The 15,235-nt window shown below is 38.4% G+C and overlaps 1 protein-coding gene across 3 annotated transcripts in view; it reads right to left on the reverse strand.

Moving 5' to 3' along the window:
* The window catches only part of NBAS (NBAS subunit of NRZ tethering complex), a 405,988-nt gene that overhangs the window by 14,645 nt on the left and 376,108 nt on the right, over positions 1–15,235 (reverse strand). For all 3 annotated transcript variants that reach the window (XM_021924592.2, XM_003908295.5, XM_017947297.3), the window contains 2 exons: positions 8,686–8,825; positions 5,171–5,309 (listed from right to left, as the gene is read on the reverse strand). In XM_021924592.2, coding sequence (XP_021780284.2) covers positions 5,171–5,309; positions 8,686–8,825 — 279 coding nt within the window. The remainder of the gene's footprint in view (positions 1–5,170; positions 5,310–8,685; positions 8,826–15,235) is intronic.

The raw sequence follows: 15,235 nt of genomic DNA on the forward strand, positions 1-15,235 counted from the left end.
TACTATGTTTGTTCGCTATTTGCCCCGTGTTGCAAGAGAACGTTTATTAAGAGATTTACAAAGGGATTTGGGGAACTGCAAAAAAGGTCAAAGCAGCAGAGAAAAACCACAAAATACCTCATTTGATAGGTCTTTGCAGTTCAAACCTGTCAGACCATGAGGACAGAGAACAAGAGAGTCCTTGGATGGAGAGGATTAGGTGGGCCCAGGCTTAGAGCCAGGCCACAAACCCGGGTGTTTGTTCTCCCTGTGGACTATGGTTTATGAAGATGCACTGGGGCACTGTTCCCATGGCCTGACAGTCATGAGAGAAGCAGGACCAGTTCGCCAATATGCCTTCTGTCCTTACACAACTCTCCTACTGTCCCTGGAGTATCTCGCATTGAAAGGTCCTGCAGGGCCTGCAGCAGGAACTAGGGGCACAAGGTGTGCAGGGATTGGTGATGCAGAGACCGAGGGGCTTATCACAAGTCCCGGGCATTGCATGGGGGCTGCAAGGCAGCTTGCAGTCCTTGCCCTCCAGCAGGCCTAGAATGGGCTGAGCTCCCACTGCTGTTGCCTGGATGTCCAGAAGCCCCTGGCACTGCTGGTTCTGCAGCCCCAGGTTGATCACGATCTTGGCCAGCTGGGCCTCCACACTGGCCACCAGGCACTGTACCTGGGCTTTGGTTTTGTGTTCTCCAGAGCCTCTCAGGTTGTGCTGGGCCTGCTGCTCAATCTCCAGGGCACTAACCATGCCTCTTGGACTGTAATCTCTACCGGCAAGGCAGCTGCTCTGAGCTGAACATCAAGTGTTTGTTACATACTTTGTTTTAATATGCATCATCTCATTTAATTTCTCCTCAAATCCTTTGACAAAGGTGTGATCTCAGCCCTACTAATCAGATGGGGAAAGCAGAGGTAAAATGGTTAAATAACTTGAATGTTATGGCATAACTTGTCTGATTCTAAAAATCAAGCTCTTGACATTAGCAAAAGTGGCTCAACCCTGATAGAGAACAATCACATTGAGATTGAGAAGCTGGGAATTATTAAGGCTCTCTCACCAGCTGGGTGACTTAATCCCGTGCAACAGACCCAGAGCATCGGTGACTAACTCATGTTGTGTCTCAGTGAAATCATGGACCTTCAGGGTCAGTCACAAATAGCTGGACCTTGGAATTTTAAATCTATAAATGCCAACAAACTGCTTTATGCCAATTTCTTATTCTACCTATCCCTGACTCTTGAGAGTGCTTTATATACTGCCACGGATACAAGCTGATTAGAAGGACACAGAACTTTTGAGACTGTGGGACACAGGACCTGTGAGAAAGTCACTCATCCTGCTGGTAATATTTTCATCAGGAAAACCATCATGGCCCTAAGTAAGCAAGTCCCAGGAGCAACAGCAAGAGTCGCGAAGGCATTCTAAGGAGTCATGAATTTTTTTAAAACTCTGTAAGTATGGTACCTCAGTGAAAAACGGGAAACGGAGATGAAGAAAAAGGTGAGTACTCTTAAGTACTCTGACATAAACAGTTGGGCACACGCGTTTCCTAAATCATGGAGTAGGACAACCAAAGATATTGAATTTAGGAAAAAAAGTCCTAAGTAACACAAAATTGTACCACCACAGTGATATAAAACATTGCGGAACTCTGAAATTAAACTCTTCAGCTTCCAAATGTAGTAAAATAAACTTAACAAGATACTGCCACTTTTTAATAGAAATGTTCCTTCCTCTGTAACACTTTTATTTTACATTTGAGCATATTGAGCCATCAGTAAAAACAGTACATACCATTTGCAAATAGCCTCTAATCACAGCAGCCTCAGGAAAAAAAAATCTATAAATGTGTCCAATTGAGAGACAGAAACTGAGTCAGCTTAAGGAAAATGAAGGAAAGTCACTGTGACAAGAGAACTCCTTGAATAATTATCTTTTGTTTCATCAAATTAAAGAGACATGATAATGACCTACTTTGCAATGGGGTTTAACCCAGTACCTCCTCTCTCATCCTGAGAGAATTACAAATTTATGAAAGGTAGTGAATTCTGTGCTATGGATGAAGCAGTACACATACAGCCTCAGCTCATTCTCCTTAGAGAACCGACAGAACTAGCATTTTCTCATCCAGCTTAACCTCTTCTTTCACAGACCAGAAAACAAAGATCCAGAGAGTTTGGTGCTTTTCTCACGTTCACATAGATGTGGCCCAGTCTGGAAGAGAAACAGTACAGCTTCAAGCATTACTAGAGCTCCTTCTATTCTACTATGTATGATGTTCCCTGCCCTAAAGGTGCTCCCAGTCCTAATAAAGAACAGAGGCAGTAAATCCCTTCCCATGGTGTGTGTGAGGAGTACTCTAATAGATGTGTGCTTTAGGTGCTGTGCTATCTTTTCTGACCTCTTAAAAACACTTAGCAAACACCGATCACATGATTCTGAGATCAAATGAGACCCCTGCAAATAAACTTAATGTATTACTCTATTTGTCAAAGTACCTCCCTCTGGCTGTAGACACTTATTAGGGAGTTGAATCATCACAGCTAAATCAGAACTTTTCATTTAACCAACAAGTCATTTGCCGATAGGAAACGGAAAGCACAGCTTCTTACACATTCATCAATAAAAATAACACGCTTTTCTTCTATGTATGTAAAATGTAAATGGAGTGCTGACGAGAATATTACTGCTATGGACACAGATATGTCTAGGACCTATTCCCAGGCGGCTAAAAGATAATACACATCAAGTGGTCCCTATAGGCCTTTTGGCCCCAGGGACTGGTTTCGTGGGGGAAAATCATTCCATGGACTTGGGGAGGGGTTGGTTTGGGGATGATTGAAGCACATTATATTTATTGTGCACTTTATTTCTATTAGTATTACACTGTAATATCTAATGAAATAATTATACAACTCACTATAATGTAGAATCAGTGGGAACCCTGAGCTTGTTTTCCTGCAACTAGATGGTCCCATCAAGGGCTGATGGGAAACAGTGACGGATCATCATAAGGAATAAGGAGTGCATGACCCAGATCCCTTGCATGTGCGGTTCACAATACGGCTTGTGTTCCTATGAGAATCTTGTGCCACCACTGATATGACCAGAGGTGGAACTGAGATGGTAGTAAGTGATGGGAGCGGCTGTAAATACAGATGAAGCTTCACTCATCGCCAGCCACTCACTTCCTGCAGTGCGGTCTGGTACCTAAGAGGCCATGGACTGACACTGGTCCTCGGCCTGGGGTTTGGGGATGGCTGACATACATAACTGTTACTGAGCCTTGATTAGCTAGCTGGTGAGATGATGTCAGGGTCAAGCATGCAGTGGCCATGTCATGGCCAACTTACATTCCCTGCCTTGCAAAAGTTATAGTAAAACCAAACCAATAAGGGTATTTTAAAGAACAAATAAACCTCTTTAGACAATGACAGAGATCCTAACAACCTTATGTCTTAAACACTGATCATCTAGATGCTAAATTCTATAGGCCATTCTTGAAGGAAGTATTGAAAAGGGAAAACTGACAGTAACACTTATTTGATTGCATAAGAGACATTCGAAATTCATATGTCTCCCAAATGTAGTAGGAATGGCTCCTCTGGAAGAATTCCTTTTTCAAGCTTTCAAGCACAGAGACTTGATTTAAAGATCAGACCCACCATTCACTGCCTGAAGAAGCAGGAGCAAGACCCTTGACCTCAAACCCTCCAATCCATCAGCTGTCAAGTGGAGATAAATGAATCTCCTTAGAGAAGGTGCTGAAGGTTAAAGGAGGCAATATAGATGAAAGCCCAAGAGTGTTAGCAAATGTTAGTTATCACCATTACTACCTGCCTGTTAGGCAGTAACAGGAGACCTTAAACAATGCTTTCCTTACCTAGATTCGACAGAACTGACAGTAGAACACTGCTGGTCTTTGGTCCCGATCTAATAATGCTTGATCTTAGCTTATATTCAAGCGAAGGTGAATCTCATGTTATTTACATGTTGCTTACTTTGGTGGGGATAATGAAGTGCACCGCGTCCCTACACTATGCAGTGGGCTGAATCCAGCCCTGGGTGACACAGACATGATATAGCCACGGTTCCCCTCTCCAGGTGCCCACAGTATAGCAGAGCAGATCACAGGTTCATAAGTAGCTGATACAAGCAGACCTTGGTCCACAGCGCAAATCACACTTCACTAGAGTAAGGGGAGGTAATTTTCGGTGTTGGTACTTTATTTTGTAGAATAATTGTGTCATTCTGGTAGTTGGAAGACTTCTTTAAATGGATAAAATATTTTAAAATTCAATAAAAAAAAATCCAAGCCCTCATTCAGAAAACAATTCATTAAATGTGCATTCACGAGAATATTTTCCTTGAGCAATTACAATAAGGATTCAAAGGATCATATTTACAAATTTATTTTCAAGTTTATCTCCTACAGAGTAGGAATGCAAAATCAATTTAATGCCATTATCCAAATGCTTAAATTTAAGACAGTAAATTATTCAAATAACATACTGCTGAGGTGGGATCCATAGCAGTGAGCTGAAATTAACATGTGCTTACTTTAGAACGTTCTCCCTCTTTCTCTCCATACATATATATACACATATGTGTTTCTGTGTGTGTGTATATATATGTGTGTATATATATATATAAAATGTCTCTGTGACAGTCAAACCATGGGACAAGAGAACAAAGGTCAAAAAGGAGGTGCCTGAGTTTTGACCATACTTCGCAGAGAAAAAATTTTGTGGTTATGCAATCTTGTTACAATGATGTTAAAAAGCATGTAAAATTCAAAGTGGTTGGTTACCTACTGAGAAGAGTGCTAAAGTTTACTACTACTATGCCAGCTGGCCTAGTTCAGACAGATAATGCATGAGCTACCATGGCCACTTGGAACAGAAACTTCAGTTTGACAAAAAAGGGCGTCTAGAAGAAACTGAAAACTGGGTTATACTCTGGGACTTGTACAGGAAACGCTGGCTCCCACGAAAAGACAGCAGCCTCAGAGGATCCTTTCAGCATCGCTTTTCTTCATCTGATCCATCAGAAATTATGGCCTTTACCAGTAATTACTTAAGCGAAATGTTCCTCAAGTCCAGTCACTGGGATTGCTTATAATAAAGAGTTCTGATAAGCAAAGGGCTACTCCTTAGGAAAGCACTCAGAATATCCACTCACCTCTACAGGCAGCATCTGCTTGGTGTTATACAAAGAGCGACACATTTTCAAAACTTCATTCCCCAATTCTTCCTTGTTCTCCATCGTACATCTGGTGAGCATCACTGTAGCTAGTCTCACCCATGGATTATTGGTTATGCTGGTGTTTATGGAGAAAAATACAAGGCATTGGAAATGACTAAAGCTATCATAATTGTGATAAATTTTAAAACAAGTGAAATGCTTATGGTAAATTACAATCAGAATCTAGATGACGTGCTGCTTCAAGTCAACCTTGTAGAAAAGACAACACCTTAAGGAGAAAAAGCAGCTTCCTGTGGTATCACCAAGCAGCCCAGCAACACAGGGGTAGTAAGTGGCATTGAAACAGCACAGGCTTTGTGAAGCCAGACAGACTCGGGCTCAGATTCTGGCTACTTGGATCCTCAGAGAAGTTATTTAGTACTTTTGCCTAGTTGTATGGTTCTGGGGAAGCCACACCCTTCTGGGTCTCAGTTTTTTCATTGTGTAAAGCTATTTAATGTCTTTTTTTCCTTGAAGAGTTGCTTTAATGAATGATCTATGTAGTTGTGAAGAATCAGTGTTAATAGCAAGCACACATTACTATTTACTACATAAATACTGCCTCTTGCTGATATTATTATTATTATCATTGTTATTGTAATGGGGTCAGGGCAGGACTAAGTTACAATCAGGGTACTGCATAGCAGAGGTCAGCTGGGGAGCATAGGTTGAGGAAGCCACAGGCAAGTAGTATGAAGATCACACTTTGGGCTTCATATTGTTTCCCTGTATTGGAAACATAAAAGCACACAAAAGTTTGCCTTTTCTTTCCCTTGTCTTTACTGACACTACCCTGTGTTTCATAGAAACATCACAATTTACATTTCCATTGACAAGTTAATGGTAAATTCATTTCACGGCCCCAGGAGCAGTGTACTGATTTTACTTACATTAAGAAAAAATTACTATTTATGAAGAGTCTGTTGGTTCATTAGCACAGCACTACATTCTAGACATTGAACAACCAGGGATGGTCTTGCCCTTGAAAGAATTTTATTCCTCAGGCCCTGAAAAGAATTTCAAGTGCAACAGTAACAAGGGGACCAGCCCTTGGCAAAGTCTTTGTGTCTCAGCTCAAACTGACAACCTGTGAGAACAAAGAACGCTGCTTACTTCAAGGTACACACAGTTCTGTGAGAGTGTCTGGTGTGCTGAGGAGTCTTCCTACACTCAAGGACTTCCCCTCTTTTCTCCTCTTGCAAAGTCTGAACTCAGCTCTCCTGGGTTCTTCTCTACAGTTTTTCTCATTGTAGGAGAAATGCTGCTTGCCCAGCATGGTGAACCAATGGGCAACAAGGCTTTGGTAACAAATTATCAAGATATGTTTTTCACCAGCCAGCAGTGATACACTGGATGAAAACAATGAATCCTCCTTAAGTACAAACCTAGTATTTTTTCATGCATTTTCCTACAAGGAACTAAAGCTAAAAAACCAAAGTTGGCACTAGTAAATTACAGTCATGTGGATCCAACGAATTTCTTAAGTTGTAACCTTTTTGTGTTGATGGGCAACATGCCATCATTGTCACACTATCCTCCCTTTCTTCCACCCCCACTCCTTTTTTGGTGATTTATTTATTCAATTGGATTGTCTAAAAGAAAAAAAATATTCAAAAGTACTTCTGAGAACCTGTTTGTAAAGCATCCCATCACACATTCTCCAGAATATTTGACTTATGCCCTTGTTATCTCTTAGGCAGAGGAGACATGAATGATAGGAGGGGAAGGGGTGAGCAGACTGGGAAATGCTTTGTTCTGATTCTAATGATTTAATAAAGCAGTTTTATAAAACTCAGGTTAGCAATTTACAAATTCCATTTCATATGTGGCTGCAAAAGAATATAACTTTAAAAGTTAAGACTTTTGGTTTACAAACGCACTAAATGTTTTAAATGCAATAAATGTTTTAAGTCAAGCTGATTTTGATTCTTGTGAATAAATGAATGACTTTAAATGGTCAGTGTTCTAAAAGTAAAAGAAACTGTAAACTAAAGTTAATCTCCTAGAGGCGTCATATTTTGAATTGGGAAATGAGGGTATGACGAAATCTACAATTCGATTCTAATAATTCATTTCCTTACAAAAGTATGGCATTAGTGGCAATCTCATCAGTGGGCTCCACACCTGTGTCACATAAGTCTCACCCAGGAGTTTGTTCAGAACAGATTCCCAGGTCCCAGTACGGAGAGCTGGACTCCGCAAGTTGAGCACAGGACCCAGGACCCTGCTCTGAACAAGCACCCCGAGCTCTGAAGGCACACACACGAAGACCACTGGTGGCTAACACAAGTGCACTGTGAACTAACGGTGTTATGATGTGAGAGCCTGCACTGTGGATTTCAAACAGTGAAGGTAAGAACCTGTTCTTAAAAACAAGTCAGCATGTCATCGCTGCCACAAAGGTAAGAGATCTAAGAAACATTTCTTTTTTTGCTGAAAATACTTGGTTAAAAAAATACCACAAAATGAAAGCACCATTGTCCTTGGTTTGCTTTGGAAATTCCAAACAGTCTCGTGGAACCTTTTCCAGATATTTGCTGGCAGTCCTAACTGCTCACAGGTTATAGGACTTCATTTGGAGAAAAGCATCCTTCTTTAACCTCAGACATGTGGAGATGTTCACTGGCCTGGGGGAGAGTATGTCAGCTGAGCGTGGGGAGAGCAAGATCAGTCCTGGGCCAAACAGGCGCTTGTGGCAAGGGCATTGGTGCTCATACTATTTTGCCAATGAGAAGCCACAGCTCATGAGAGCCAGCCCATGCACTCAGAGGAAATCTGGCCACTTCTTCCAAAGGAAAGGGGTACGTTCCGTGGCTAATACCACAAGGACTGAATAAGTACTCCACGCAGGTATGGGCGGCAGCTGCAGCTCAGCGTGACAGAGGAAACAACACGGGCTGTGAAGGTAGCCAGCAGTTGGTTAGAATTCTGTCTCCTCCACTTATTAGCCATGTGAAGCCTGAAGTTGTTTAACTTCTGAGCCTCAATTTCCTTCATGTATAAAATCAGATAACATCACCTTCCCTTGTAGGTGTGTTGTGTGAGTGACTGATAATATATGTAAATTGCACATAACATTGTGTTCTCAATAAGTAGGAATTATTCATTTATTCCTTTTGGGTTCTCAAGTTGGCACTGTAAGCTGTGTTAAGACAGTCAAGAAATTTCCTGGCGAAAATACTGAAACTACATTGTTTTTGTTGACCTCATAAATCAGATATTATCAAGCACTGTCTGCTACTTTTGAATAAAATATTAGGGTTTAGGGGCAAGGAGAAACGGAAAGACACTGTGATATTTCAAAAACAATTTTAAATTCCTCTAAAGGCAAATACTGACTACGCACACACATATAATTATTATTTCATTGATTCTTTTGAAGGTGCAACATTTTTAGGGCTAAAGTCCAAACAAAAGAACTCTAATTAGGCTAATTTTATGTTAATACTTACACATATTCACTTTTCATAGGTGGCCAAGCTTGCAAAAGTAAAAGCAAGTGCTGAAATTCAGCCTCATGGTGACTAGATTCCAGGAGTTCCATGAATAGACGGTAGCGGTTCTCTTCATTCTCAATGTCAGCTATGTCCACCTGGAAGAAGAAATACACACTTAAAGCTGGTGGCAAAGGCTACTGAATTGGTTTACAGAAGAATTCTACTTTATTTTAATTAAACTTTTTTTGGAAAATTTTTTACAATGTGTTAAGATTCAACAACATCAGAAAAACAACCATCTCAAAAGCTCTAAGCCTTACTCAATTTCAGATAATTATGTTAAAAATTGTTTAGTACTACAATCAGAGGAAGGTTCTAATTAACTTTAACAAAATAAATTCAAACAAGCAGACTTCCACAGAACTGGCTTGTTGGCATTTAACATACGTTAAGAGACTGAATTGCTTTATTTGAAATTGTAATATTTCACCATCCTCAACATTAAGTGAATTTTTTAAAGTTTAAGTTATCCCAAATGAAATCCTAATTTTCATTAGAAATAAAATCCTAATTTTCATGTTGTCTAGAAAATGTCTCTAATTTGAAATGAAAGATTTTACTAAAGTATATCTGTCATAGAACTTTTTTGCTATAAATCAAAATAGAATAAAATATCCTTTATTGATACCTCCATTTCTAATGCAAAAGTAGTCTCTGCCAAATACAAAACACCCATTTTTCCTTTCATTGAATAACTAAATGGTTTTTCTTTTACATTGAGGCAGTCCTAAAACAAATCACATCTCCAATGTCTCTGTGGTTGAAAATGTACGCTATTTTAGGTTAAAAAACAGTTTTAGGCATAAAAATAAGCCAAAGTCTGGTTCTCTCATTTTCTAGCCTCAGCATAGATTCTTTATATTTAGGTACACAGACATTCATGATGATGAGTTCATAATGATTTGGGTACACAGACATTCAGATGATGATACATTGAAAGGATAATGAGAAGGAATGGTTACCTGTATATATGCTAAATTGTCTGCACTAATGCATATTTCCAAAACATTTACTTTAATGGTCATTCTGGCTCTGATCCCAAGAGCCATCGGAAAAAGTCACGCCATGAATTCTGCATTTTACAAAAGTTGCTATGTACTATGAAATTATCTCTAATTGCTATGGGAAGCCTTGTTCACACAGTGACCCATCAGATCCTTCAAAACCTGCCTTAAAAGCCCATGTCATTTTTTCTATGGAAGAATAGCCCACAGCCATTTTGTAGTTTTTTTGAAACAATTTCATAATACCGTCAGTCAGTTTACCCTTACAGCAGTTTTGTGTGGAGGACAGCACAGGTATTAGCAATCTCACTTTACAGATTGAGGAACCAGGCCAACTATGGTGGCATGACTAGCAGGTGACAGAGCCCAAATATAACTATAATCAGATCAGGATGTTCTGAAGCGAGAGGATTCAATAAGCTAGATAAGCTTTTGATAATAGGGTTGGACCTCGAGTTGAGAGTTTGGCAATGCTGCCTTGCCTATTTATAAAGAAACTTAAAAAAACCAAAAACAAAAACCCAAGACATCCATCCATCTGCAACTCTCCAACCTCACCACCTTCAACCTGTCGCCGGTCTCAGGGTCTCTTTGAGGTTCCTTGCATACATAAAATCATGCACACTCCCATCTCAGGCACTCTGATCTGTTTCCTCTGCCAGATACCCTCTTCCGCCAGATATCTGAGTGACTCACTCCCTCCTTTCAAGTTTCTCAAATGTCACCTGTCAGTCAAGGCCTTGTTTAACTGCCTTACCTACAGGAGCATTGCTGCATACCTGTCCATCTCCTTCACACTGTTTCATTTTCCTTCTTAGCACTCACAACTATGTGACATGCTATATATTTACTTATTGCCTTTCTTCTTCCATAAGAAATGTCAGCTCCTTGAAAGAAGTTGTTTTTTTTGTTGTTGTTCACTGGTCTATCCCAACTCCTTAAATAATACTTGCTATAGAGTATATGCACAGTAAGTACTTATTGAGTGAATTAACTAGTGAATGGACATACGTATGAATGAATGAGTGAATGAAGACAATTTGTCACTTATAAAATAATTTAGTATAAATTACATTAAATACAAATGGAGTTGCCGTAAATTTGTGGCTGGTTTCATTATTAGGATTAATGTAAGATTTAAAAAGAAAATGATATTGTCAAAAGAAAAATTACTATTAAATTAAAAAACAGGACAAAAGATGGCACGTTTGTTAACATTACATCTATATAAATGATACTTTGTGACTGTTAAGTGATTTCACTAAAGTCCCTCTGTTTGGGCATCCTATCTGAAGAACGGGTTCCAAAAATGTTGAAATCTCAGAAGTTTTGATAGCCTTTTCTTCCTGCAGGATAATCTCAGTGTCTACATGAGAGTTTATTTGCAGGAAAGGTTTGTGCTTAAGAAGTATTTAAAATCCATTGTATGAAATGTTTCCAATGTTCCTAGCAGTGTCAGTATTCCAACTACTATAATTAAGTGCAGTATAATTAATAACAAGTAGTTTCTCCTTTTTATGAAATACACACTTTATATGGTTTATTTTCTGTATGTGATGCACTGTATGAAAAGGAAGAGATTAACAATAAAAGAATCATGTTTTCAATATCGTCTAAATTTATTCCTTTTCAGAAACTGTAATCTACATTTTGAGGAAATAAACTGTATCATAAGGGAAGAAAAGAGACAGAAACTATGAGTTAAACCTTTATATTTGTTTTTATAATAGTGTGCAAATAATAGTTTCCATGTTTAAAATGCATTTGATAAATTTTTTTTGTATAGCACCTTTCTCACATGTACATGGTCTTTTTAAGAGCATGTCTTTGTCAGAAAATGTTTTCTTCTAATGTCCATTAATCATTTCAATTTTTAGCAACTTACTTTTCAGAGCCTTAACCCCCATATTTTAACTAAAAATGTGAAAAATACAGTAACTTACATAATTATCCATTTTGTGCGTACATGCTTGCATACTCCATCATATCAAAAAGCGTTTCAAGTCAAGCTACTCAGCTCTTAAGAAAGCAATTTTAAATTTGCTACCACTGTAGCTGCAAGTTTTACCTTCTATGAGAGAAGAAAATTGGCCTAAAAATGGACTTCAGCACGTATTTTAAAAACATGATAAAGAATATACTTGGTTTGATAATTGTTATATACCTTAAAATATAACAAGTGCTAATCTAAGATTGTGCCCACATATTAAAATATTTAAAAAATGAATGTTAATATTATCTTCTTTATTACGTACTCTAAGACTTTTGGAAATAAATTCTGGTGAATTTTGAATTTTTGAGAAGAAAATGGGCCTAAAAATAGACTTGCGCATATATTTTTAAAAACATAGTAAAGAATATACTTGGTTGGATAATCATGATATACTTTGATATCTAACAAGTGCGAATCTAAGATTTGTGTCCACAAATTCAAAAATTCAAAATGAATTTTTGTGTAAAGAAAAATAAAAGGTAAACATATGTAAAGGGCTCCCAGTTTGAACAACATGGCTTATCCATTTCTCTCTGCTCCTCTGCAAAGCACAACTATAAACTGTAGGAGTCATAAAAGAGACAGTGAAGGGAAAATTCTGAGGAGTGGTTAAAAGAAAGTACACTAGCCTGGAGTTGCAAGCCTGAAGAACATGGTATTCGGATGTCTTCTGTCTCCCCAGCCAAAACAAACAAATGAATAAATAAATAAAAAGTAAGAAGCCTACCCAGACCTAGTATTTCGCAATTCTGGAGGTAGAAACAGAATAGAGCTCAAGTAGGCTCACTTGCACTTAGAATCCCAGAAGAAAAGGAGAAAGAGGGTGAAGCTAAAAGATATTGTAAGACATATCTAAAAACTTCCAAAATTCGGTAGAAGACACAAACCTACAGATTCAAGAAGCTAAATTATTCCCAAACAGGACAAACACAAAGAAATTCATGTCAAGTTACACCATAATTTGAAACTTGAAAAGTAGGTAGAAAAGGAAAAATTTTGAAAGCAGATAGAACAACATTACTTGTAGGAGGATACTCATGTGAATAATAATGGATTTATTATCTAAAACCATGGAGGCCAGAAGGAAGTGTCCCATTTTTTTCAAATGTTGAAAGAAAAGAACTGTTAACTACAAATTCTTTATCTGGCAAAGCTATTCTTCAGGAAAAAAAGAAAATGAAAACATTCTCAGACAAACACAAATTAAAAGAACCTGCCACACTAATAGCCCTCATCTTAAATACTGGCTAAAGAAAGTTCTTCAAACAGAAAACGATGAAAGAAGGAACTATTAAGTATCAGAAGGAAGACCAAAAAGGGCAAAAATATGGGTAAATACAATAGACTATTCTTTTCCATATACATGTTCTAAATCATACTTGATGATCAGAACAAAAACTGTACACCATGTGATATTCAAGACGATAATATTTAAAAGTGGGGAAGGTAAAGGGACTGACCCAAATATGGAGGTGAGATTTCCATATTACATGCCCAGGATAGGATATCCACTCCTACCACTCTTGTTCAGCACCATACTGAACAATCTAGCCACTACAATAATGCAAGAAAAAGAAATAACAGACACATAAATTAGAAAGAAAAAATAAAACTCTATCTGCAGATTAATTGTCTATATAGAAAATTCCAAGAAATCACACACAATAAAACAAACCCTAAAACTAAGAAACGAGTCAGGAATGTCACAGGATAGAAGATCAACATACAAAAATCAATCACATTGTTATATACTAACAATAAATATGTGAAAACCAAAAATAAACATGTATTAATTATAATAGCTCCAAAGAAAATAAATGATTTACATGTATTCAATCTGCTATGGTTTGAATGTCCCTTCCAAAATTCGTGTTGAAATTTAATTGCCACTGTGATACGATTAAGAGGTGAGATATTTAAGAGGTGATTAGGTCACGAGAGTGATGCTCTGAATGAATTAAGGCTCAGCTAGGACCTGCGTTAGTTTTACTGGGAATGGGTTCCTGATAAAAAGGAAGAGTTCCACCCTGCCCTCTCTTGCTGGGTAAACAAAGTCATTCACAAGGTTACATACATACTGTCTGATTCCATTTATGTAAAATTTTTGATATGACATTTTAGAAATGAAGGAAAGATTAATGGTTGTCAGGGGTTAGGAATGGGGTGGATGTGATTAAAAAAGGGATCCTTGGGCTGTTGGAACTACTCAGTATCTTTGTTAGAGTGGGCAGCTAGGCAGACATGAGCAGAGTAGGAGAGAAAACAGACCCTGCTCCCTTGACACCAGGAACGTTAGGTGACCACTGGGTGATGGTCAAGTGGTTGTTAAACTGTCTCTCTAAAATAATAATTGGTTGCAGTAGAGATCAGGGAAAGGCAGTCTCCCAAAAGAAAACTCCTGAAGCTGGTGATCCCTAGCTTCCTGCTTGGATCTCAGGAGTTGAGTGAGTGGGCTCCAGCATGCACACTAAGAGGCAAAATGGTGGAGTTTAACTGGTATATGAACATCCTCTAGGAACACTACACTGGTAAGAAAAGAATGGCTCAAGTGAGGATGTGTACAATTCTAGTAAACACACTGTGCACACAGCCCCCTCTAAGGGCTGGCATGCCATGGAGCATGTGGACAGCTCATGCCAAAGAAAAATCAAAGGAGGGAAGACACAAAACCCCAGAAGCACGCCAACGTGTAAATCTCCAAGTCAAAGGTCAAACAGGGCACTTGAATCTCTCAAGTTGCCTGCTTGGCCTTCTTCCAAGTGTACTTTACTTCCTTTCATTCTTGCTCTAAAACTTGTTAATAAGCTCTCATGCTCAAAAATTTGCCTCAGGCTCTCTCTGCTGTATGCCCTTTGGATGAGTTCTTGACTTCAAGAAAGCAAGAACCGAGTTGCTGCAAAGCCACATGGATTTGCTAACATCTTGACTATGGTGCTGGATATATGAACCTATACAGGTATAAAACTGTATAGCACTAAATACACACAAGCACACACAAATGAGTACAAGTAAAACTCGAAAATTCTGAATAGAACCAGCAAATTGTATCAATGTCAATATCCTGGCTGGATATTATACTGTAGTTTTGCAAAATGTTACCATTAGGGGAAACTAGGCGAAGTGCACAAGAAATCTCTCTGTATTATTTCTTACAACTGGATATGAGTCTATAATTATCTCAATAAAAACCTAAAATTTGAAAAGGAAGATGAAAATGAATGCAATCAGAACAAACTTCACAGAGGAAAATGCTTATACAAACAAAATGCAGAAAACAAACTAAATCATGATGTAAAAATAAAGATGAATAAGGAGGATACAATTTGAGGGGGAAAAACCCTGTGCATGATGTGACATAATTTGTATAAAGCATGCAGCAGAAAAATGGCTACATATATATTTAATAAAATGTTTACATTTGGATGACAGATCTGTTGGTGATGATCACTTCTGTCTGCCTTTTGGTACTTTTCTTGGTTTAACATGCATTGTTTTCATAATTGGAGGT

Source organism: Papio anubis, chromosome 14, assembly GCF_008728515.1.
Source record: "Papio anubis isolate 15944 chromosome 14, Panubis1.0, whole genome shotgun sequence".
NCBI lineage: Eukaryota > Metazoa > Chordata > Mammalia > Primates > Cercopithecidae > Papio > Papio anubis.